This window comes from Maniola hyperantus, chromosome 4 (assembly GCF_902806685.2).
Source record: "Maniola hyperantus chromosome 4, iAphHyp1.2, whole genome shotgun sequence".
Taxonomy (NCBI): domain Eukaryota; kingdom Metazoa; phylum Arthropoda; class Insecta; order Lepidoptera; family Nymphalidae; genus Maniola; species Maniola hyperantus.
In genome coordinates, this window is record NC_048539.1 from 6,680,442 (window position 1) to 6,707,610 (window position 27,169).

The following is a 27,169-nucleotide window of genomic DNA, read 5'->3' on the forward strand; positions in this document are numbered from 1 at the left end:
GCGGGCGGGCGGGCGTTCGCCTGACCACTGGCCGCGGACGGGTGACGGCGCGTGGCGTCCGCACGCGTGTGGAAGCGGTCCTCCTCTCGCGAGCGCCGAGAGTTGCGGACTTTACGTCCCGGCGTCACAACTCTCTCGTGCAGCTTCGTAATAAGCTGTGTGTACCGTTCTTTGACCGATTTTCGCGCCAAATAATACGCCCGATCTCTACATCAGTCTTTTTGTTTACCGTGAACTCTCTTTAATTTTTTTTTGTTTATATTCTTTTTTCTTAGTCACTGGTTAGTGATGGATGTTAATTTGGGACGTTAGAACTTACTTTAATTGTGATGCGTTTATTTATTGTGTTTTTTATTCTGTTCTTTGTGTTTTTACCTAAATCTACTAAGGCGATTCGATGGCTGTAAGTATGTTTTTCCTTTTAGTAGGTATCTTATTTAATTAATGTTTCTAACTTTTTTTTCGTAAAGAAGAAGATAATATATAGTTAGGTAGGTTTACTCTTAAAAAATTGGTAAGTACCTACTTAATTATTAAAATCATTAAAAATGTATTTTCTTACCTACTGTGTATGGCGCTAATGACTTAATTGTTAATGATTTTTTTTATTATAAAAAACGTCTCTCTACGATCTACATAGTGAGTACTACTAGGTTTAGTAGGTACTACCTATTAAGATAATGTAAACCAATACTTTGTGTAATTTAGAGATCTGGACGTAGCTATAAAAGCACCTATTGTAACTTTTTGACAAAAATATTGTAGGTAAGATACTTTATTGAAAGGTACTATACTTAACTGTACCTACCTATCTTTTAAAGGTTATGTAGGTAGGTACAGTTAAGCACTAATTAGTAATTACCTACTTTTGAATAACCAGTCAATTAAATGTAGATAGGTAGGTACTGTACCTACCTATCTACATTTAATTGACTAAGATACGTCGTAAGTTTTTTAATTTTTGCTGCGTAGTAGGTAATATTATAAATGCGAAAGTGTGTCGTGTGTGTCTGCTGTAAAATTCAGTTATCAGTATATTGAAAAAAAAATTGGTCATGTGCGAGTTGGACTCGTACACGAAGGGATCCGTACCATCGTACAAGATAAAGCAAAAGCAAAAGAGCGGCAATAAAGAATGTGAAAATTTCAACTCTCTACCTATTACGGTTCATGAGAAACAGCTCGCTGGCAGACAGACAGACAGACGAACGAGCGGAAAGCGGAGGCTAAGTAATAGGGTCCCGTTGGCACCCTTCGGGTACGGAATCCTGAAAACTGAAACTTCGCGGTTCTACCCTAAGGTTGCCTGGAAGAGATCGCTATTTTAGCGATCAGGCCGCCTATTGTACTTGCAAACATCTTTGTTATATTTCTATTGTTTTGGTTTTGGTGTACAATAAAGAATATTTCACTTTACTTGGCGGGCATTATAGATAATAATTTTACCTATAAGACATGGCAAGACACTCCGTCCGTTCCCTCTCCGTGTGTTCCGTTTTGGCTGTTGAACACCGGAAATAGAGCGTTAGGAAATTTTCAGCACGGGAAATTGTGACTGAGCTCAAAACTTCTGTTCCGGGTTTCGATACTATTTTCCAATAGTTTACCTGTTTGTAATGCATTTTTGGAATAATCATTAACATGTAGACTTAAGAAGTATATCACATAAGAACTATTAATCATAGCTTGGAGTAGAAACTCCAAGCTATGATTAATAGGTACAAAAGTAGGTAATTACTAATTAGTGCTCAAGCGTCAACATATTATAGCCTTAGCTTTAGCACACACGGAGTGAGACGATGGTTTTCCGGCATTGGATTTAATTGTTTTGAATCTGATACAGTTGAAATATCATTCAAGGCTAACGATAATAGTACTTTTTGTTGCGAGTACCTAGTTTGAATTCCAAGGATTCTAACTTAGGATCACTGAAAACATTACATTCCTTTTTCTGGACTGTCGTGTAAAAAAGTCCCAATGGCTCCGAAAAGCGGACTAGCATTTATTTTGGTCCTTTGAGTTCTCCTGCCAAACCCTGAAGTCTACTTTTGGTTCACCGTTGGTTTATAAGACACTACCTACTCCTACATATAATAATCGTGTTATTCCCTCAATCCAGTGCTAAACGCCAGTCGTTACGCACGGGCGAGGTAACCCGAGCAGTCTCAGTCCCCTGCGCCCATCGCTCCCTAATTCAACATTGCACTAATGAGTGGCGTTGTTCCGTTGCAACTCGCAATTATTCAACCCGAGATTACACCGGAAATATCCCTGGAAATGCGAATTTGTACGATCGCGATTTACAGTAATCAGATCCAATTATTTCAACAATGAATTCTATTATTCATTCTCTCATGATGCCTATTAGGTTTTACATTATTAGCTTATTTTTATTACATAAGATTTTTTCATAACTAGCTTATTTTTTATGACATAAGTTTTTTTTAAATTAGATAGGTACATCAACTCAGAACCTACCCTACTTATTTCAATAACTCATTTTTAAGCACAGTTCTGCACCTCGCATAACTATTTCACAGCCAGACTAAACAAGAACCCGTGCGATTCGCGGCAAATATGTATTCAGAACGCGTACCTTATTCCAGTAGGGTACCTATACATTATACTTAAGTCATTGTGATATAATTGTCCGCTAAGATTTACTTTCTTTAAAATTCCTGTAGGTACTTGTTAACATTTAGTTAAGTAATATCTAACTGTATAAGATGAAACCTAAATAATTTTTGCTTATTCACCTACCTGCCTACGAAAGTCGCATCAAAATCGTTTCAGCCGTTTAGAAGATTAGAATGTTCAAACAGACGGAAAGCCGATAAATTGAACAACAGGGTGTTATATTTATTTGTTTGGATAATGTAAATACAGTTTTAGATATATATTATCATATTGTGTACCTATATCGTGATATTACGATCGCCCAAATCCAAAAATAAGTAGGCAAGTACTTTCTTGGTATGATTTTATACCACTATCCCTCCTTTGACTTACATCACCATTATTATGCTTATTGCTAAGATACATTAATGTCCCGATTGCAAACAGCTTTGAAAACATTTTTTGTCGACTGCTAGATTCATCATCATCATCATCATCATCATCATCATCATCATCATCATCATCATCATCATCATCATCATCAACCGATAGACGTCCACTGCTGGACAAAGGTCTCTTGGGACTTCCACACGCCATGATCTTGCACCGCCTGAATCCAGCGGCTCCCTGCGACTCGTCTGATGTCGTTCGTCCACCTAGTGGAGGGTCTCTCCATCGCCCGCTGAGTGATTCTGAGCTTTCTTATGAAGTCCATAGTTAGCGACCGTATCTCGGATCCATTATATGTCATAATGGCAACACGCACTGTTCGTAGATTTTTGTTTACTAGATTAATTTTATAAATATTTTCTGCAAAGTGATTATGCCAGTTCATATATGTACCAGCTGTAATATTGCTTACACTATCTTTAACAAAGTACTTAATCCAAACTCCATAAAATGCTATCGCCGAAAAGACCTAAGTTTACTAAAATCAAAACAAACAGAAGTGAATGTAAAAAGAGCGATTTATGGTGCATTCCCTCACGTGGATCTGTCGTAGCCAAATGCGGGTGAAATATTTATTACTGGTTTGTTCTATTTTGAAAATATTTTCCTTCCTTACTTTGCACTATGCTATGACCAATGGAAATATGCTTAACGATATACGTCTAGGTAGACCGTATTTGGTGGACGAGGTAAGAAATAGGTACGCTAACGTAGCTCTCGGTATCGACAAAGTTTACTTTTAGGTATTCGTAGTAGGTAGTAGGTACTCAACATGTAGAGTTTGGAAAAGCTCGAACGTAGCACGTGCTACGAGTATAACGTAGGTTCTTAATTAAAGTGAAAAGCCTAGCCTTGCTTGTAGCGTCTAGATGTTTCTATAGGTAGGCGTATCTACTATGGTAGCCTAAAATAAAGAGATTAAAAAGCCGTTTCCTACCGCAAACTCGTGCCTACGATACTTACCTGATTGAATGCCCAAGAGTATTAAATTTAAAACAATGTAGGTAACTATTCTCTTTGAACTAGTCTATAACTATTCTAGCAAAATGGTAGCGGGTCTGTTTCCAGAAAATACTTATACATATCTATAGAACAGAAAAATAAACAGACAATATACAGACAACAGCCGAACCCTAAGAGGAGATCTGCACTCAGCAATGAACCGGTGATGGGTTGATGAAAAAGATGATGATAACAAGATAGCTTCTATATCTATGGCAGGTGACTATAGGACTATGCCTAATACTTCGGAGGCCATGCCATCATCATCATCATGATAAACCCATCGCCGCCTCATTACTGAGAACTGTCTCCTCTGAGAATGAGAAAGGCTTAGACCGTAATCCGCCACGCGGCCCAGTGTAGATTGGCAGACTTCAGACAGGATAACTATCAGTAGTCTCAGGCACACAGTTACAGAATTCCTCACGCTGTTTTCCTTAACGCACATAGCTCCGGTGTATGCCGGGATCGAACCCCCAACCTCCGAATAAGGGGGCGACGTCTTAACCAGATTATTATCGCTCCTTATTTTATTCGTACTTTTTTGTGTCAGATTTAGATATTAAGTATTTAGATAGGGGTAGGTAAAGGTACATATTCTGTTTGACCTAGTTGCTAGTGTCCCCCACAATAACGATTTTCGTATGATTGAAATCTGTTAGGGAGTATAAATAATCCCTGAGAGAGTAACAATCTTAGTTTTCGCTGAGTTAGTAAGGGCCGTGTGTGGCAGACCGAAAAAAATAATTCCCTCGCTTGAGTTCCCTGTGACTTTTCCGACCGTCCCGTGCATCTGGCGGGACCTATTATTAGGGGACCGCTCTTAATGCCTTCCTAGGAATTTTTATATAACTGCCGCCTTAGTTTTTACGATTGTGATTTTTATTGAATTCTCCCGTACCTACACATTTCTCAGCGGTCCACGATATGCCTGCGGGTGAAAAACGAGCTACTTCAACGAATTTTATTGCTCTGAAGCAGACGTAACATTATTGCCTTTTATATTTTTCTTACAAAGGAAACCTGTACTTAGTCATGTGAAGATATGACTACTTATGTGTTTCAAAATACTCATAAGTAAAACATAATATTATCTATTTCAAAAGTTGGATAAAAACATACCTAGCTAGCTACTTAGATATAAAAGAAGTAGCTAATAGTCTCTCCGCGTTCGTATTCACCATTGCTGAGGATCGTGACCTATTTCCATTAATCAAGTAATTGAGTTAAGACAAAAAAGAAGAAGGTTGATGTAGAACGTATCTAGCCTACCTAAATTATGCAAGTAAGTACGTAATGAATATGCTTCAAAGTTTTTAACGGTGAAGGTGAAGGGCTTCGCGAGGGCTAATTTCGCGGAGTGCTGAGCGACTCTACCTGTAATTATAAGGCAACTACAACGTAGGTACACGTTTACCTACCTATACTCTGGTATGTTTGTGTGGCTACATATCAACATAAACGATATAGGTATTGTTACGGCTGAAATTTTTGCCGGCTCTAAGTAGAAATTTCAAGGTGAATAGGCATCTTCTAGGTAAGTGCGCTCCAACTAACACCTTTATTTTTATTAAAATTTGATTTCGACACCTACGCGCATAGAACTAAATTTTTAATCGCTCAGTAGGAACGACTTTATGTACCTATCAGCTATATATTTATAGATTTTATTGTTACATTTTGTACCTACTCGTACTCAACGGAACAGATTTACTCGTGTCTTCAGCTTTTATTGTGAAAGCGATTTTTTATTTGTTAATGAGCCGAGTAGTATGTAACGGGGAATAAGTAAAACAAATCGTCCCGGGCCTCGCTTCATTTGATCTGACACGAATTTATCCACGCCGCTGCTGTGCTCTTTATTTTCACCGCCGACGATGTTCGCTTTGTCCTGACAAATTCATAAATTACCGACATCCTCGGCGAAGTGTATTTGCTCGGCTTTTATCTTACTCACCCGTTCCCCGTTCGGCCGTATCGACGGCCACTTTGAAGTTGTGGTTGTTCATTAATTGAATATGAAACGATAAGTAAATGTGACATCTTCATATATCTACTTGCTAAATGCTACGAGTTATAGGGGTATTCGAAGGTAGGAGAATTCCTTACTAAAAAAGCGGCGACGTCAGCTTACTATCGGAGGTCCAAGGTTCGATCTCGGGCACGGCACTTCTGATTTTTCGAGGACTTTTTTGACGTGGGTTTTAAGCAATTAAATATTCCTTGGTTTAATGGCGAAGGAAAACATCGAGAGGAAATCTGTATATCTAGGATCTCTCCATAATGATCTCAATGGTGGAAGTCTGTAAATCCGCACTTGGCCAGCTTATTGACTCCTCATTCTGAGAGGAGACGTGTGCTCAATAGTGCGCCGGTGATGGGGTGAGAAAAGAAGTTATAAACTCATGTTAGCTGTAAAAAATAGCAAACCTTGTTAGACTTGCAGAAATTGGAGTCAGATCCGTAGATTTTAAGCGAAATAAAAATTCTCTGTGGTCCGATTAGTGGTTACTAACCACTAATTTATCTACTGAGAAACACCGGCTTGGTTAGACTATAGTCTGACTCTGACCAACGAGATTCTCTCCACCAGAGAGATAGAGAAGTGTTCCCTGTCTACTTCTTATATTTTCCTTGTACGAATAAATCCATACCAATATTATAAATGCGAAAGTGTGTCTGTCTGTCTGTCTGTTAGCTTTTTACGGCCCAACCGTTCAACCGATTTTGATGAAATTTGGTACAGAGTTAGCTTACATCCCAGGGATGGACATAGGCTGCTTAGTGCTTGTTATTAATAATAATAAAATTTTAAAAATATATATTCTCCACCTTATAAGTATAGCACAGTAGAGTTGTATACCAAGGTAGGCATAGTATACTATTACCTAACCTGCTAGTAAGTATGGAAAAGCCTAAATAGTCTGTCTATCTATTATACTGGGATTACATGTTCCTACAGTTAAACTGCCAAGCAGGAATAACGAACGTTTTGTTTTCACAACACACATAAGTACGAACAGTAAGTAGATAAGTACATATAAGTAGAATCGCTGTATTTCAGTTGCGCGTAGTGCAATGCGTCAAACAAAGTTACCGCTCTTTCCTTGCGGCTTGCCGTAGCATTTTCTTTGCTACGCCCTATTTGACTAATGAATGAGCTTCCATTTTGAAGAATAGGAAAATAAGTTATTGTACTTAACCATTGTTTAGTGGTGATTGCCTTATGGTTAAGACGTCGGTCTCCTATTCGGGTGTCCGGGGTTCGATTACAGGCACGCACCTCTAACTTTTCAGAGCTATGTGCGTTTGAAGCAACTAAATATTGGAAACCTGCATGCCTAAGAAGTTCTCAATAATGTTTTCAGGTGTGTGAAGTCTGCCAATCTGCACTTTACCAGCGTGATGGACTATGGCCAAGCACTTCTCATTCTGTGAGAGACCCGTGCTCAGTAGTGAGCCGGCAATGGGCTGATGATGATGATGAACTAGGTATTGCTTTCAAGTAGACCTGCGTATAGCACGCGACAGGTTAAAATGATAATCGGGAAGAGAACATCTCACACCCGCACAGCCTCCGCGCTAACCCGGTGCGGGCGAGCGCGGGTGACGTGTGGGTGTGCAGGGCGTCCCCCGCCTCATACACCGATTGCCGTCTCGACCTGTCGCGGACTATATCTCTGCGATTCTAGCTCAATTGTGATAATGAGCTAGTACAAGTAGGTAAGTCGAAGTCGTTAACTAATGCGGGTTCAACCACTCTTGAGCGGTTGTATCAATCACATCACATTGTCTATTGTTCTCACAATCCCAGTAATTATTCCACCTCGCTAACGGCCGACAATGCCTGAAGATATTATATCTAAGGACTCTTAGTAATTGCTAAAATAGTGATAATGATAACAGTCATAACTCATGAGTTAGGTATTTATAACTACGCATTAAAATTGATTTAAAAAACGGAACTTAGGTAAGTAGTATTTTTTTATCATCATAGCTTTCAACATGTGATTCCAGACACGTATAAGCTCCTACACACCTGAGGCAAGAGTGGATAGGCATACTCTAAGCAAGCGCGTTCCATCCTAGACCTCATCCTTGCTTTTTATGAAGCACTAGCTTCTGCCCGCGGCTTCGCCCGCGTAGCCTACACGAAACAAATGGCATTTTTTTTCAGAAACAAACAACTCGTCGTCGTTTCTTAACTGACCTAACCGCAAGAAAAAACCTATTTTCCAAATTTCACTTACCACCCTTATGGGCGAATTTTCCAACAATCCTGAAACACGTATATCTTCATTTGTGACCAAAAACCCAAATACCAATTTTCATGCAAATAACTTGAAAAATGACGGACTTTCATACAAACTTCCATCCCCCATTTAACCCACTTAGGGGTGGAATTTCGAAAAATCCTTTCTTACTTAGATACCTACTCTTTACAAAAAATAGACCCTCCAAATTTCATGTCTTTAGGACCAGCGGTTTAGGCTGTGCGTTGATATATATGTCAGTCAGTCAGTCAGTCAGTCAGGACTTTGAATTTTATATATATAGATTATGATCTTGTTGTCAAACGCTAGCCTATCTTAACATAAAAAATACCTAAAAGATTCTGTAGTAGTAGGTACCTAATCTGTAACCATATGTCGTTGCGTCGAAGGTGTCTTTGAGGCACTTGTTAAGGTAGCTCATATCTAGTAAATTACGGTGTAGCGGACAGCCGGACAGGTCCTCGTTTATTTTAAAATCAAAATAAAAACATTGTAAAATTGCTGACATCTCTAAAGCTAAATAAAACTGCGAATACAAAAGATAAGGCACGTTGATACTCGAACCCCTGTAAAACCTTTTGCAAACACCACCGTAAAAGTGTCCGGCTCGCCCCACGACCACGACTGATGGAAAACATACAAATTGTAATTGAAAAAGTCTATTCAAAAGTCAAATCAGACTTCGTAACTTTAATTCATTTATTGTAGAACCATTTACCATATCCTACGTAAGTAGGTATGCGAGTTTTGCTCTTTCAGTGACCTCTAACTCCAAGTTAAAAAAAAATGAATGAGGATTGTGTTGAGTAACTAGGGTACTTACTCGTTTTCAATTTTCATCTCACTAGCACGGCAGCACAGTTCACGACAGTTAAGGAATTTCTAACAAAACGTCGAGGCTTCGACGTCACTGGCAGGTGTTTTACCTACATTTGACGCAGGTAGCCCTAAAGTAGCCCTTGGTAACCCTATTTTTCTTTTACTTCACGTCACCATAGCCTAATATTTGTCATATCGTTGATTCAGCAAACCATTTCATCCAAGCAGCAAACCGAGACTTCCCTCCATGTTCCCTCACTCTAGTTCACTCTGTCACTAGCTCGGAAAAGTTTTCTTTCACGTTCGGAATGGATTCAAAATTCGAACTTGACGAAATTATTACGAGAGAGAACGGAAATCTTGTACAGAGTTTTCTTTTCTATTAAAGAACACATAGTAGTAGGTACCTAATGAATGCTCATCCTTGCTCATCGTACCGGTCAGTGGTCTTACAACATTAGTTACGTAGATCTGTATCAAATTTATATCAATAATGTACAACAATTGTACATTTCACGAGACGACTTAGACAAATCGCCCTTGTATTGAACAATTTGTTGAGTAATCCCAACATTTATTTCAATTATTTCAGGTTGCTTCTCAATGGACGCTTCCCACATCTAAATTGGTTAAGAGATTATGCACGTGCTACGCATAAATTTTAATAGCTAGTTGATAGTGAAACCTATCCTGAATTTATAATTTTCATATTTTAAAGGGGATAGGCACGTAGGTACGTTTTAATAATAAAGCAATTTGTTTGCAAACCTTTGGGCATGCATAATTTTACCTTTTCTTTGTCGACTTTGCATTTTCGCATAAACAGGGTCTGAACAATAATTATTACAAGTATTTATTTAGCTATAGATATAGGTTGAGTATCAGATTTAGCATTTTTAAATTATGATAGTATAAAGAAACAACAAATTCCAAGAAATACGATAAAACAAAATATTATAAAAAATATAAGTACACCATCCAATGGGTACATTGGCGCTTTTGAATCGTTGGTTGACCAGGCTTAGCCGTTGGGCTAAAGCGCCAGCTTTTGGGCCACCTGACCTGACTCGTGGATCAGTTTCTGAGACACGGTATTTTTCTTTACTACATTAAGTCCTTACTACTGCAAATCGCAGGACCAAGTGGACCCAACGAATATTTTCACTATATTATTTTAATCATTGCCTGTTGCCACTTAAAATCTTTAATTTCTTGGATCTGTTTTCGAATTTCTAATCGTATGGCTCCACTATTGACGGAATTAGATGCATTATGCAAAGATTATGCACGTCAATCTTTGCAAAGGCGTCATAATTTGCACGAATTCATACATTATCCTAACCGTGCACTGTAGCCTCGCAACCTCCCTTGACACCAACATCCATCGGGTTGATAATGGGCGATTATTGGTCCTCCAAAAATCGGCAAATCCTGGAAGCTAAACTACGCCAGTGATTGCGCATTTCCTTCAGATATTATACCAACCTTAATATGAATTGGCTGATCTCGATCAAAATTGCAACTAAGTAGGTACCTCATCTCCATAATTTCTAAAGTTCCATGATTTGAAACAAATTCATCCACCTATTTGAAATGGCAGGTGATTTTGATTAATAGCAGTTATTACTTGAGATTAGTTTGAGAACCTGCAGTGAGTGTGTGTTTCGAATGGCACATAATTAAAGTATCATTGTCCCCGTGGTTAATGAAGCACGGAGGCTTGCTGCGACTCGGCGGGGGACGGACGAGTATCTTGCCTCTGATTGTAACAAATTGAAATTTCTTCGGGTAATGTAACTAATTGCTTAGTCAACCTACTAAGAAAGGATGAGTATAGGGGTTCGGAAATGAATCATCATATTTTTGTATTGCCAATTGACTTTAGAGTAATCGGATATACGCATCTACAATCTACATATATATGGAGCTAGCTAGCTGGCTGGTGCCCGCTACTTCATCCGCGTGGATTTAGTATATTTAAAAATCCCGTAGAAATTCTTTGATTTTCCGGGATAAAAAGTAGTCTATGTCACTTTTCAGGTCTTTAACTATAGGTACCTACTCATGCAAAAAATCACTTCAATCCGTTTCTCTGTTGCGTGATAGAGGACAAACCAATAAACCAACAAACAAACACATTTTCGCTTTTATAATATTGGTGGTGATGTTGAGCTTAAATATATCGGATCATGTCATTATCATTAAATATGAGTGCCGATCCACACTTGGCCAGCGTAATGGACTATAGCCACATCCTTCTCATTCTGAGAGGAGACCGGATCTCAGCAATGGCCGGCGATGGGTTGATCATGATGATGATAATTTACTAGGTAGGTACATATATTTACCTATATGTAGTTATTCATCCATAAGTAAGTAGGTCTTTAAATTTTGCTATATGAGAACTAAACTTTTGAAGACCATTGAAAACAGTTTAACATCGCTAACTTCAGTTATTGTAAACTTTTCTCTTTGGGTAGAATTCAGGCATGGTGCGGTGCCTACACGCACGCCCGCTACAATCATACAGTATTTAATCTTCATTAAAGCCGAATCAGCTCGCGGCGCGCCAATGCAACCGCGTCAGCTGTGTAGGTTTTTTTGTTTTTTTCCATCAAAAACCTTTCAGATTGCTAGTTTATACGACAGTTGCGAAATCAGCATTTTAAATCTAAATCAAAACAATGAAAGAAAAATTTGCAAGTAAAATCTTACACCCCTTAATCCATACTTCCATACTAATCAGTACCCTTATTATAAATGCGAAAGTGTGTTTGTTTGTTGGTTTGTCCTTCAATCACGTCGCAACGGTGCAACGCATTGACGTGATTTTTTGCATGGGTAGGTATAGATAAAGACCTGGAGAGTGACATAGGCTACTTTTTATCCCGGAAAATCAAAGAGTTCCCACGGGATTTTTAAAAAACCTAATTCCACGCAGACGGAGTCGCGGGCATCAGCTAGTAGATATTATAAATGCGAAAGTATGTGTATGAAGGTATGTGTGTCTGCAAGCTTTTCGGGGCCACCCATTTGACTGATTTTGACGGCATTTGTTAGGTACAAAGATGCAAGTTGCATCCCGGGGAAATGTCTAGCCATGAATTAAAATCATATAGTTACCACGGGATTTATAAAAAACTTAAATTCACGCTGACAAAGTCTAGTATCTGTCTAGTACTATAGAGATAGCTTGCATCCCTTACAAACAGACAAAGGCTACTTTTTATCCCGGAAAATCAAAGAGTTTCCTCGGGATTTAAAACTAAAAGTTACGCGGATGAAGTCGCGATCATTAGTACGTATAAAAAGCTTTCAGTTTTATCCACGGAAAAAAAGTGTAACCTATTTTAAAATTATCTACATTGTCAAATCACAAAGCGGTTTGGCCAAAGGATCGGTGTTCTTTTGTGTGTCGCAACCAGTTGTTACAAAGCGGACCCTTGCGTCTGCGTAGCTTTTTGTCTATTAGATCGTGATAGACGCGTAAAATTTGATACGGGAATTATTTTATTAGATTGTGCTTGCACGTGCGCGGCGTGACGAATGCGATTATGTTCTGCACTGGGTCCGAACTCCGACGACGAACAATCGCAATCCACATGAATTAACCGTAATGAAGACACGGTTACTTATGAACTATCGTAACTTTGCGCTTGCGGCGATTCGATTTGATGTGTAAGTTTAAAACACAGCTGTGCCGATTTCTGATGCTTCAAACCCCAGGATTCCGTGAACTAGGAGCAGTCCTTACCGTCGCGCGTCGATTGCATTGCTAAAAGCACAATATCGGCTTTACAAGCTTACCGTCCGTACTCCGTTCATCTTTCGCTCTCTGGTGCATAAGTGAAACTAGAAATTAATCTTCGGGTTAGAGATTAGACATATCTCTATAAGTAGATTAGATAGGTACCTAAGGTTGTAAAATAAAACACGAAAGATATCTTATACCTACCTATACTGAGCAGTATGAACACGTACAGTACAAATGTAAGTATATACAAAATATATTACTATTAGTACTTACCTATTGGTATCTAGGCAGGTATGTATCTACCATGTAGATTTTACATACAGTGTAAACTCTAAATTGCGAACTTCTATTTAACAAAAAACTCTTTAGACTCTTTGGTTTAAATTTGTTACTCTTTTATTGAAACATTCTATATAGTGTAGCAACCACTGTCAATTACGAAACAATACGTTATTATTTAGACCAATAAACAATAATTTCACAGATCTTAAACACCATGCTGATAAAGCGTCGTAAATATTTCGTACGCACAATGAAATTTTTAGAAATGTGTTCATTTGTTCGTTGTAATTGCCTAGCACCTGTGCTAGCACGTATTTACTTACAGTAGGTACTTCCTACTATCGTTTTATTGATAGATATTTATTAAAATTGTATTTTTCTCTTACTTTCCGTTTACCGAAAACTCTTTATAATACAATAAAATACCCGGTGTCTTCAATTTCGCTATGCAGAGTGTACACTGTAGTTAGCTACATGTACCTACACATTAAAGCATGGCCATTGTAAGTGACGATCGAAAATCGCGTGGTTGGATGTCGATGCAATGGTGTAATGTAAATTACATTGCTACATTGTACTACACCACCACGCGTCACAAATGACGTCGCGTGCACTCTCCTTAAATCCCCCTAGGGCTAGGCTTTTCAGGCCGGATATCGCTTTCCTAAGCTAAACGAGCTAATTGTTAATCAAAGAACTACACAAGAACGTCGATACTGAATAGGTACACTGCTCGGTAACTACACTTATAACAGATCAATGCTTAATAAAAGCACTGAAAGTAGGTCCTCCACAAATTCTTTGTATACTCATTAAAATAAAAAATAAATCTCTCTCCGGTACCTATAGGCAATATTTCGCAAAGTAAATTCGTAAACGGCAAATGCAAATTCTTCAAAAAATAAATACGAGACTGACATTCCGCAATTTGCAACAAATAATAATAAAATCAGTTAGTCACGCAAAGACATTTAATTCATGCCTAGCCTGAACAGCGCGCACCCCTCGTTACATCGGAAGCGGAGTCATCGGTAGCGAGTGTCCTTGGTAGCACGACGTCAATGAAATTTAATATTCAGTCCACCATAACCCAGTTCTCGTAATATGAGCGTTTACAAAAAGTTGCAAGTACGGTATCCCTCAGAACGAAACGGAGGGCGAATGTACTCGTAGTACCATTTGCCAGCCCGTCGCCACCGCACGTAAGCTTCCTTAAATCAGAACTTTACGGCCTTGCTACGCACGCACCCTGAACAGTTTGCCTATAAGCTCCTTGACGATTCAGAATCATTATTGTTTTGCTTTCCATCATACTCGTATGCATATCTTTGAGCTCTCTATTTCATTTTTCGATTTAAAAATACATTTACTTTATGCACCATATTTTTTATTTCTTATGCAGCTTTAGTATATCGTATGTATTCGGGTTGTAGCTAAGTAATTCATATTATGGGCTTCATAACGTAAAGAATCCGTTTTATATTGTTGCAGAAATTACTAAAAAGAAGAAACAGGTGCCTTTAAAATTAAATATCTCGATGTTTGTTTTACGATGAGCCTATTTGTTGACTTACGGCAAATTAGATCTTCAGTAACAAACTTATCAGAGATGGTTGACAAAATATCAACCTCAGTGTGTAAAGATAAACTTCACAAGGAACGCAAAAAAAGTGTGGATTCTGCTCTGTACGGTGGCTCTATATATAAGCCGACTACGTTAGGATTCGGAGTGCGATTTTCACAAAGCCAAGAGGATATATTCAACGATATGCCTTCATCTAGATTACGCAGCCATATGTCTCTTCCAAATTTAGGCAAAAGTGAAAATAAAGCAGCGTCACCGAGACCCAAGATCGTAGAAATCGATGATGAAAATAATTCTAATGTAAATAAAAATCTCATTCAAATATCTTCTGAAAAAATCAACGGCTGGATTATTGCATCTTTGAATAAGCGACCTCATTTCGACGATAGTGGACATACACACCCTATGGATTTTTTAGAGAGTGTAAAATTTTACATTTCTGAATTAAACATGGGAAGTGAGAAGAAGCTCAATTTTATTTTTTCGTGCCTCGAAGGACTACCGCTGATGTGGGCACGTTGCTTCAGGAATGAATTTGAAAATGTTGATCAATTTTATGAAGCCTTCGAACAAGAGTTTTGGGGTCCCGACAGACAAAAGTCTATTTTATATGATATGAAATTAGGGAAATATGATGACAAGAAATCGCGAATGAGCATGTCGGAATACTTTCTTTATAAAGTGTCAAATTACAAACATTTGACTCCCCCTCCTTCTGATTTGGAGATTGTTTACTCTTTAGCTGCACATTTCCCTTCTGCTGTCGAGCTAGAATTGCGCCTGACACCGAAACCTACATTACGGGAGGCATACAGTTTGCTCCGTCGAAGGGAAGGCGAGGCGAATGACTTTCTGCCTAATTACTTGTACGACATGTGCGAAGCATTCCACCGCGGCTCTCGGCCAGAATCAGCGCGGCGCGGTGCCGAAGACCAACCGAGTTCTAACAATGTGGATGATAAAAATAAACGATTAAAATAATAGTAAACTACAGAATGGTGAACCCACCCTTAATAAGATTTTCGATAATATGTTACTCTACAATTTACTTGCTATATAAATTATAGTAAAAGCCGCTGGAAAAAATAGATATAGTACTTAATATACAACTTTTAGAAGACCCTAATGCAATATTGTCACAATGTTATTAATGAAATAATACTAGGTATTAAGTTATTTAATTGAAAGGCTAAAGCAGCATTTTTGTGAGAAACTTCACATACCTTTGTTATAGAAACGCCTATGATCGACGATGGCAAGTACTTAATTGACTAGTTAGGTACCTATGTAGACAATAGTATGTTAGAATGTATTATTTAAGTTATTCTCAGTACCCCCACACTCTCAGCTCTCCTCCTCCTCCATCCTACTCGTAGAACATTTTGCAAGACATCATTCATCATTAAAATAGATACTCGTATAGTACAAAAACATAGAATCAAACGTGAAATAAATCAGCCTTAACGTATTTATAAAATGTGATTCTGGACGTCTTTATTGTACTTCCGCCATAGAGCCCTTAGATGAGTGAAGAGCTGCTTAGAAGCTTACGCCCGTCTTAATAATAGGAAAGGGGTCCGTAATGGCGGCCGGTATGTAAACAACTCCAAGTTTACACCGCACCTGCAAGTTAGTATAGAAACGTGGATTACGTAGCTCTTACAGTGTACCCATACTGATTGTTTTTATTCCGTTACAAGTTAGCCCTTGATTGCGATCTCACCTGGTGGTAAATAATGAAGATGATGTATTGAAGATGGAAGCGGGCTAACTTGGAAGGGGTATGGCAGTTTTAGTTTAGTAAAAATGTGTTCGTAGATCGCTTCATGAAAACGAAGGCAACTGGACGGAGAGTGACTGTGCGGAGGCACGACGTCGAGGCGCGCTGTGGGGCGGGCAGGCGCGCGCGTGTCGCCGCCAGCCCGCCGCCATGCCGCACGTAGCGGCCGCCGCGCGCCTCGCCCGCGCCGCCTGCCTCGCAGCACACGCCGGCGAACGCTGGAACTGCACGTCCATTGAGCTTGCTCCGAGATACACGCCTGATTTACTTACAGGTAAGTAATCCTGTCCCTTAAGTTAGAAAATAACGACGCTATAACATTATGACCTTAGGGTTGATCACCGGCCGTCGGTTCCGACACCAATGGGTTAGATCTATAATAATGTTACCTAAATTATTTTGGCACTAGTCGGCACGTCTGAACGAAAATTTCGCGAGACGCCAGATAAATTCATCCTAATAACTAACCTATACTTAAATACTAGGTTACTTATATTTGTTTCCAAGCTACCGAACCCACGCTGGCGAGTCTGAACTGTGATGTTTTTTCGTTGTGCCTACGTCATATATTTGCGTGTCGTATATAAGTAGCTGTAGAAGGTACATAGGTGTGTGTATGTGTAGACTGTAGGCTGTAGGTTGAGCTAGAGAGACAGAACATATTATAATCTAAGTATTATACTAACTTAACACACTAACTAACTAACATAACTTTTCCTTCCTTCAGGATCTTTGTTTTGTTTTCAGTTAAGACCCTGAACTTTCGAATCCCTATTTTTCTCTTTTGAAGTAAAACTATCATGTAAGTAGCTATCTATGCCCCTATCTAACAAAGAATGTCCGATGTCCATTCACTTAGTTTATCAATTCCATTTCATTAAAGTTTCTTTATAAGTTCGGTGTACGGACGGGATCCGCTCTGTCTAGAACCGAGGACGTCTAAAAGAACCTTCGACAATAATGAGAGAAGAATGAGAGATAAGGGAGGGCAAGTTTGCAGTCTTTTAAATCAGCCTGCATTGTGTGTACTCGACCAGCGTAACGGCGGCGGCGCCCTTTCTTGTTACCCGTTGCCCGTTGCCTCGTTCCGCACTCAGATCTCAGTGTTTATATCCAACGACCAATTATTTATCGCTTTTCGGGCAATTAATTTTTGTATAATTCTATTGTTTCATAGTTTTCAAATTAAGTATTCATTTGGATCAGGTTGTTGTCCCTTTTATACTAAAGTAGGTACCTACCTACCTATACCAAAATTGGTTACTGTCAGTCTGAAATTCTTGCCACATTCTAAAATGCAAGAGGAAAGGAAGCTTTTGTAAAATGCTTTGCACACAACATGTTTGTTTGTCGAAGTTTGTTAAGGAAAACAAAAAGTAAACGCATACCTACCCACTTTTGAACAAAAAAGGAACACGATAAACGAAAAACCATCACGTGATCATTACCTAATAATATTATCTTGGCACGAACCTTTGTCTGCTGTCTCCGACGTCGAACGATAATAACATGTCGTGAATATCACCGACTGCGTACACTTCCTATTACTTGCTCGTGTTCGCTTTTGGGAAAAGCACGCGAAAAGCATTTGGCATTTTCGAAAGCCTTATTCGTATTGCATTAAGGGCAAAAGTAGTTCGTGCATGGTACATCGACTTGTCGCCATAAATAATTGCGTTAGTATCGCTTCCGTGTCTTGCTATTGATCTTTTTTTTTAAATTATACTTTGTAACATTGCGTGGCAACTGAAAATGATAAACACGCAAACAGAAGTACTATTGGAAATTTTGAATTGTTGAATTTTTAGCCATTTAGGTATGTTCAAGGTGCGAATTGGTAAAGAAAACCTTACGAATTTTGAAATAAGTACTAGGGATTTCTAGTACTTGAATAGGCTACTTGACTCATATCTAATTTCGTCCAATAAATGATTATTTATTATAGTATTTTGCTTAAGACAACGAAATATATCAATAACAATTATTAAAAACGCAGGATGGATATATAAATCCAATTTTAAAAAATACAGTTTTTATTTTTATTTGAAATGCAGAAAACGCTGTCAGCCATGATGTGACGTCATTAAATATGTAAACAAAGAAATGTCACGCGTGGACTAACGTAGTATCCATATATATAAAATTTAAAGTCCTGACTAACTTATATATCAACGCACAGCCTAAACATCTAAACAGCTGGTCCTAGATACATGAAATTTGGTGGGTGTGTTCTTTGTAGGTAAAGAGAAGGTATCCACTAGGAAAGGATTTTTTGAAATTCCACCCCTGAGTGGGTTAATGGGGGTTTGAAATTTATGAAGTCCACGCGGGCGAAGTCACGAGCATAAGCTAGTTTTTATATATTTCTAAAAACTCATAGTAAACGTAAAAAAATATCGTTTTCTTTTTATAAATTGAATAAGTTATAAAGTAAGACTTACAACAAAGTGATCTTTGCAAAAATAAATTTGGGTTGAAGTCGTTAGTCATATAGGATCCCTAGCAAGTCTTCGCGTGTTACGTATATTTATTTCACTGGGCACTCTAATCCACAACTTTCCTGTGGTCTTTATCGATGCGTTTTTACATTCTCGGATGATACAATAACGATAATTACTATATTTTTCATGTAAACTAGTATAGAAGTCATGTTTATTACACTTTGGGAGGTTATGCTGTTGTTTACAAATGCATGACGTCAGAGCACAGATAATCTATCGGCCAAACATGGCCGACAGTGTTTTCACCTGTCTAAGAAAAATATATTTTTAAATTAAAGTTTTACGGTTTTTAGGGCGCAAAAAAATATAGTGTTAATTTTTTTGATCTAATAGGACAAATATTAACCATTTAAGACCAACTTAAAAAAAGTGTCAACTAGCCTCGCAGGATGCGCGCTGATGTAGTCACGTAATACAGCTAGTCGATTACAAAAAGCTGCATCAATCACTGCTACCTACAATCTCAATTTGTTGGCTGTATTTATGGTATTCTTGATGTGACAATGGATTTTGACAAAAAACCAAAGAGTGTAAAGCCGGTTACAGACTGATGTAACGTAACATGCAATGTAACATGAAAGGAGCATTTCATAAGTGTGGACGCAGCGTGCGCACGATCTGAGCACGTACGTACTCGCATCTTTGTGCGCACTGCGCGCCCCTTTGTGTTCGGCGAAAAACCGACAAATGGCGGATCGCGGCGCGCACGAGTTGAAATGCTCTGTTCGTGCGCGTAGTGTGCACGGTTCGTGCGTGCAAGGCGTCCACACTATGGGAATTTTGTTACATTGCGACAATGTGGACGGTTAATTCTTTCATTGCGTGTTACATTGCATGTTACGTTACAGCAGTCTGTACCCGCCTTAAGCCAATTAAAAGTGATTCCGTTACAATGTACGAGCAAAGTATATACTGAGTTGTTATTTTATCGTAATATCCCTCCTGTAGGTACACTTTTGTACTGCTAGCACAGTGTTGTGTTGTTTCGGATTGACTATGCTGTGTAGACCCTACTGGCCGCTACAGCGTCACCGGGGGGGTTGGCGAGCGCGAAGCTCCGCCTGGGGGTGAGCCCTAGGGCTCGAAGAAATGATTCGTGAGGTCGGGGGGGCAACGTCCTCCTAAGGGCGCCTCCTGTGAGGCTCGGACCACGGCTTAGGATGACGTTGGGATGGGTGCAGGGGTTGTTGGACTACTGGTTAGTCCGTACGCCCCCGAGGCCGTGGCGTGAGTCCACGTCCGGGTGACGTTAGAAATCGGGGACCTCGTCTTCGCCGGCGAAGACGCTGTGATGAGGTTGTATTGTGTAGCCCTACGAGATAGGGAGCATTGTCGGTCATGATTTGATCGTCGGGATCGTTAAGGATGTGCGTAGGGCGTCTTTTATCGGGGGGGTCGTTTCGGTCAGGGGTGTATGTCGCTGCCTCAACTATTAGGGGGTTGGGGTGTCTAATGGCTTTATCAAAATAGTTTTTGGAAAGCTGTTTAAAGTAATGAGCTATTGTCGGGAGTTGGAGGGCTCTGTGGAGGTCCACGTCGCGCATGTACCACGGCGAGCCAGTGGCCATACGCATAAACTTAGGGTAACCAAATTTTTTTAAAACGAAAATACTGACGACCGTCATGCCTAATACGACTCCTATAGATCACTCGGCAAATCTCCGCCGAAACAGTCTGGATTTATAAAGTATCTCAAGTCCGTCAAATTAAAAAGGATTGATGGATTCGATTGCCAAATTCACAATGCTATTGGCCGAGGGCTCAGTGAATCTGACAAAAGATTTAATTACACGCATGAATCAAACGTGCTGGGCCCTGGGCAGGACGTTAGAGGGCCAGGGGGCTTAGATAACGTTGATGTGCACTGACGCGCTATCTAGCGATGTGTAGAGATAAGCTCGCCCACTGCCTATGTTAACGGCCATGGTCGTTGGACGCTCGGGCTCTATCTAGATTCTATTACGAAATTGCTTTTAATTAGCAGTAAGTAGCTATGAAATCAGGTCGTAAGCTCATTAAGCTATCAGTCTGTTCAGTGTTGTATCAGTCAGTAAGTTTATGTAGGTACTTATCGATTTTCAATACTGAAGAGCAGTGATGTGCACATAAAGGTACATTTTAACCCCATAGAGATCACAGGTAGTTTGGAGAGTATTGAATTATATTCGGAACGAGCGGCGGCGAATGATTAGAGCTTAGCGTACCTATGTACCAAAAAAGGATGCCCATTCGAATCAGAAGTCGACATGGGTGTACCTGATTGTACCTTAGCTGACCTACCTACAATAGTTCAATTTAAAACTAACTATAAAATTACAATTTACAAATACCTACTCACCTATACTTAGCCCAACATCTTTGAACTATTTTTCGTATGCAATTTTAAAACTTTAGTGCAAGCACTTCAATTTTATGACTGTGCAAAACTTGACGGTGACCCAGTTAAGATTAAGTAATAGATTGCGCGAATGCTCTTAACCTAAATAGGTAATACACCTTAGTTTAATGGCAATTAAGTACCTATACCTTCTAATATATTCAAAACTATAGCTGAGTGCTACTAAAAGAGGTGACTGTCGTAGCTCTTCAATTAGACCTGCCTGTAGAGTATAGGTATCTATGTACAAGTGAATATAGGATATTTATTTTCGAAATGTGATAATTATTCTAATATCATACTCATAGCTATTCCGACGTTGTATCTTGGATGTTGTATATTTTGCTACCGGCTACTTACCTAGCGTTAAATATACTAACTTGTGACACTTGCCAGTGACGTCGAAGCTTGGATGAATGATTGCCATCTCTATGCGTCGGAGCCTCGACGTTTTGTTAAAAGTTCCGTAACTGTTGTGATTTGTGCCACAGTCAACCAAAAAACTGGTGATAAATGTCAGGATGTAGAAGACCTATGTTATTGTTATGACAGGTACGCGCGAGCAAGCCTATGTGTACGCGATGTCGGCAGCGGCGCTGTCGTGGTCGGTGGCGCGCGCGTGCGCGGCGGGCGCGCTGGCCGCGTGTTCGTGCGCCGCGCCGCCGCGCGCGCCTCCGCGCCCGCCGCGCCAGGCCGTGCCGCCCGAACCGCATGCTCGGTTCAAGTGGGGCGGATGTGGAGACAACTTTCAGTGGGCTGAGAGGTTGGAAATTTTACTTAATCACATTTGCTAGTGATGCTTACGATTTCACTCCCGTGAAATTACCTTTTTTAAATTTTCTGGTATCAAGTGGGTTAGCATAGTTTTAAACAAAAATGATTTATTTTTTTCCAACCCTGCGTGGGACCAAGATATTTTAGAGATTTTAGGGATAAAAAGTGCGAGTCAGACTCACCCAGGAAGGGTTCCGTACCATCGCATAAGAAATAACACTTTTTATTTATTTTTAATTTTCGTGTTGGCAATTTTGAAATTTTTAGTATTTGTTACTTCTTCTTCCTTACCTTATCCAACGCTACGTGGGGTCGGCACAACATGTCTTCTTCTTCCACTCATTCCTGTCATTCGTCAACGTATTATCCACTTCTTTTTCACGCATATCCTCTTTCACGCAATCCATTCACCTTTTCTTTGGTCGTCCTCTCCTCTTTTTTCCTTCCACATGCATACTTAACATTCTTCTAGTGACATGGCTTTCTTCCCTCCGCATTATATGCCCATACCATGCCAACCTATTACTCCTCATCATTTTAGTATTTGTTACTGTTATTATAAAAAGTAGCCTAATGTGGCAGATATTCCAGGGCCATATTATTTTGTCAAGATCGGTTTTAACGCTAAGGCTATGAAAAGAAAAGGTAGTTAGATACTTAGATAGGCACCTTTTGGCAACTTTATTGTTAACTAGGTGCCCTGGCGAACTTCGTTCCGCCTAACAGTCGATTCAAATTTTTTAAATTTTTCTCTCCGTAAGAACTATCCTCGTACTTCAAGGAATATTATAAAAAAAGAATTAGCGAAATCGGTTCAGCTGTTGTCGAGATTTGCGATGAGCAACACATTTAGTGATTCATTTTTATATTATAGATATGTAAAGCATGACAGTATATTTTACTAAAACAAACCTGACCATGACGGTACAATACTACTTACCTAGTCGTATAAGCATACCAGCATAATTTGAATATAAGTACCCCAAAGAAGTTTCACTTTCGCGTGCCCTTACATAAAAAGATACACGCAACAGTTTTTGTATATAGGAAGTTATTTTTTATGGGTTTGTATTAGAGATATTCAACCGGCACAAGGCATGCGATATTGTGACAAAGATTTTATCAAACTGAGAATACCTATCTTTCGAAAGGAAATCAGTTTATTGCGATTTGCGAATAGTGTAAAAAAATAAGTTTCGAAAATCTCTAAGCTAGCTGCATATTATATTCAAGTGTTAGGTGATATAATATATTGAGTCTAGACTGTATACATACATGTATACCTATATCTAGTTACAAAATATATCACATGATTATGTTCTACAAAATACCTACTTAGAGAACTCTCAATTTTTTCGAAGATTTGCAAAACAATTCCTGGATGCACACGAGATAGACGTGCGAGACGGTAGGATAGAAGACGACTTCATCGAAAAAGAAACGCCGACCACAGAGAGAACTACCACGACCTTCGAACCGACAGCTATGCCTCCTGTTGTGATACTAGTGGACGACCAACCTGCGCCGGCGAATACGAGTGCACCTCCGAGGAAAAAAGGTCGGCGTGGACGCAAACGCTTGCCGAGATCGCCGAGACGAGGCCGGCCTACGAGGAAGAGGTTCAGATCTAGGTAAGGCTTGAATAAGCGTAGGTATAAGTCCTGCAAATTGCTAGTGCAATCCATTTTAGTGAAGTCAGCACTAGACTGAAGTTTCGAGCTGATGGTATATTTTTATTTCGGCTGTCGTCAAAATGACGTCATTTCGATGTTAATGAGACATGGTTCCAGCGCAAATAGCAATTTGCGGGACTTATATGTCATATTGTGTTTGTAGATAAACAAGCGTTTCGTCGTAAGGTCGTCTGTATAGTTAGTTATATCAGTACTAAGTACCTATGTTTTAAATTAGCCACGTGTTCTTAAAGTTGACTAAGTACCTATTTGCTTTTTCTTAGATACGACTATGACGACGAAAAAGAATATGAACATCGAAACATAGAGTATCGTATGGCGGCGGATGATCCTCGCTTCGATCCTCAAATAGACCTCCACACCCGACTGCAACATCTACGGCCGCTCATCGCTGCAGCTAATCTCATCAATAGCCGATTCGGAAGAAAGGTAAATATAAAGATTTGCAGAAATACTTTACAGTACTACCCCTTTTATAAGTTACACCGTTCGCAGAAATCTTGTTTTAATGGTGCAAAAATATCTCCGCCAATCATAGCGCGCGTCTGTTTGCTATTGGTTGTTGCATACGACTTACGAGCCATGTTTTGGATGCGCGAATTATGAGCGAGATAGCACGAGTCTTTGTTGTTCTTGTGTTTAAAATCTTAATGTTGAGCGATAAGGTCTGTATTTTATTGGTGTACATCCGGTTTTAGTCGGCATTAGGTTGCGGCTTTCTGCGCATCGATAAATCATCCACTGCGCAGGGTGCTTAGCCGTCACCCAACAGTATCAACTGATATCTTGGTCATCTAAACATTCCTATCACCTAGTCTGAAGACAAGGTTTCGTTCGACAGGCGGTGTCACAAGGCATGCGCACCAAATGCACGTGCCACGGTGTATCGGGGTCTTGCTCGGTGCGCACGTGTTGGCGTGCCCTGACGCCGCTGTCGCGCGCGGCCGAAGCTCTCGCGCACGAAGCCGCGCGCGCAGCCCCCCTCGCGCCGCGCTCCCCGCCGCGACGTCGTCGTCGTACCAAGACAAGACTGCGTTACGTCACGCCGAGTCCGGACTACTGCGAACCCGACCCAGCCGCTGGCTCTTTGGGTACACATGGCAGGTTAGTTAATAATATCAATAAGATGTATATTACGCGACAGGTTCAAATGGCAATCGGGATATGAGGCGGTGGACGCCCCGCACACCCGCACGTCACCCGCGCTCGCCTGCACCGTGTGAGCGCGGGGGCGGTGCAGGTGTACGAGGCTATCCCTCCCCGATGCCGGTTCGACCTGTCACGGACTATACATGTAATAGTTTTTAAGATCAATTTGTCTTGCATATCGCATACTGCACGTTGTACCAATTAGATTTATCTGTTTTGGGGGATTCTTGTGTACCATATCTACAATTTAACTAGGTACATTATTTAAAAGCTAGCCTAGTGATCGGGAGGTCGAGGGTTCGATCCCGAGCACGCGCCTTTAACTTTTCGGGAGTAATTTGTGTTTAATTTATCACTTGCTTTAACAGTGAAGGAAACAACATCGTGAGGAAGCCTACATGCCTGAGAGTTCTGTACCTACAATGTTCTCTAAGGTGAACCAATCCGCACTTGACCAGCTTATGAACTATGGCCAAACCCTTCTCATTCTGAGAGGAGACCCATGCTCAGTAGTGAGCCGGCGACGAGTGGTTAGTGGTGATGAAGCTATTTTCAAAATTTTTGTATTCACGTGCCCTCTATTTTCTCGGTAGAAAATGCAACGCAACCCTCGGAGGGGCAGTAGGCGGGTGCGGACGCCTGTGCTGCGGGCGCGGCCGGCGCGCGGTGCGCTCCGCTCGCCTGGAGCGCTGCCGCTGTCGCTACCACTGGTGCTGTCGCGTCGACTGCCAACTCTGTCGCGTCACCACCGAAGACCACTATTGCAATTGATCGCCAATTTTTCAGACACGAGTCGCAAACAGGCAATTTGAAAACCCAATAAAATCTTATTATTGTAGATAGGTATTATTCTTGCGGTACGGTCATGCTTGCGGAATGTCTTTCACTATCATGTCAATTTAGTTTCGACCTAGATATAGGGGTACAGGTACAACGACATCATGTAAAAACCATATTTTGTTCAAGTAAATTGTATTATTTTATGAAATCTATGTATTTCACAACGATCTCAATATCGGTTTTTAAATATTTTGAGTAAGGGCAGGTTTATATTATTAAGACAGTGACTAAATAGTGTAGGCATGGTTGTTGCCTCGTGTAAACTGTAAACATTTTTTTGCCAGTCCAAGTGACTTATGTCTGTCGCCTGTCACACAATTTAAATATTCCTTAAGATTTTCATCTCATTATTAACTTACTATCTACATAATAGAGGTAGATAAACCAAAGACTGTTATTTTAAGTAATATTGATTTAAGCACTGCTCAGCTCCTGCACTGATTATAATGCTCAGATTGTCCTCCTGAATGAGTGACGCTAAACATATAGTTTGTGAGAAAGTTAGCTTTTGTCATGTCGAAAAAAAAGATTCTCATACTAAGACAGTTAAGTTTTTGCGTGTTCAATTTACTGACTAGTCATATTGTAAGCAAATCGAGGTAAAAATTGTCTCCCTTATTTATTCACTAGCATTTAAACATAAATGAAATATTATTTATTATATTATTAATATAGAAGGCAGTATTTTGCAGTAGGTATTTGCGGTTCTCTTCTTGTGCACTACTAAATAAAATATCTTATAAAAAAGATTCGGCTATGAATGAATTAAACACCCATTATTATTGAAAATTCAATAATGATAACTACCAGGAAGTACATTTAACCCTTGAACAGTCTAAAATTATTATTGTTTTAACTTTTTCCTTCAAGAATCTTAACCTTTTTTCTGTTTTTTTAAAATATATTTTAAAATAATAGGTACAGTAGTTTTTTATTGTGACAATAAATGTGTGTAGTATTAATAGAACGTGCTATTTGCACCTAATGTTTCGATATTTTAATAAAACTATGTATATAAGGTTTTAAACTATTCTAAATGTTGCTAGATGTATTATAGTTGATAGTGTCGCCGATAGATATTTAATTTTAATATCAAGTAAGTGTAATAATTAATTAGTCGTTGAACAACGCGTAGAAATTAATAAACTATGAATAAGTTTATTCAGTAGAATGTTATAATAAATTGTAATGATACTAATTATCGTCTAATGTTGTAAATAAATCTGTACTTAAAACTCATTGCTGTTAGTTTTATTTAATTAACCTTTTTTA

The 27,169-nt window shown here is 39.5% G+C and overlaps 1 protein-coding gene across 4 annotated transcripts; it reads left to right on the forward strand.

Moving 5' to 3' along the window:
- LOC117997037 (protein Wnt-11b-2-like) lies at positions 1 to 27,136 on the forward strand. 4 transcript variants are annotated; one of them, XM_069498235.1, is made up of 7 exons: positions 1 to 403; positions 16,601 to 16,836; positions 21,993 to 22,203; positions 23,576 to 23,845; positions 24,172 to 24,337; positions 24,750 to 25,012; positions 25,551 to 25,676. In XM_069498235.1, exons 1-7 carry the CDS (start codon positions 330 to 332, stop codon positions 25,648 to 25,650), a joined length of 1,320 nt encoding a protein of 439 aa, XP_069354336.1. In that variant the 5' UTR covers positions 1 to 329; the 3' UTR covers positions 25,651 to 25,676. The 4 variants fall into 4 exon arrangements, with proteins under 4 accessions (XP_069354336.1, XP_034841095.1, XP_069354338.1 ...); XM_034985204.2 differs by having other exon boundaries at positions 6 to 403; positions 25,651 to 27,136; XM_069498237.1 differs by lacking the exon at positions 1 to 403 and adding an exon at positions 496 to 514 and having other exon boundaries at positions 25,651 to 27,136.
- Positions 27,137 to 27,169: the final 33 nt, after the last annotated feature.

Bases quoted from the DNA above. Each gene is read 5' to 3' on its own strand.
- LOC117997037 (XM_034985204.2), top strand. From the start codon at position 330: ATGCGTTTATTTATTGTGTTTTTTATTCTGTTCTTTGTGTTTTTACCT. The intron at 404-16,600 runs GTAAGTATGTTT...ATGTGTTCGTAG, and splicing joins ACTAAGGCGATTCGATGGCT to ATCGCTTCATGAAAACGAAG. The intron at 24,338-24,749 runs GTAAATATAAAG...TTCGTTCGACAG, and splicing joins ATAGCCGATTCGGAAGAAAG to GCGGTGTCACAAGGCATGCG.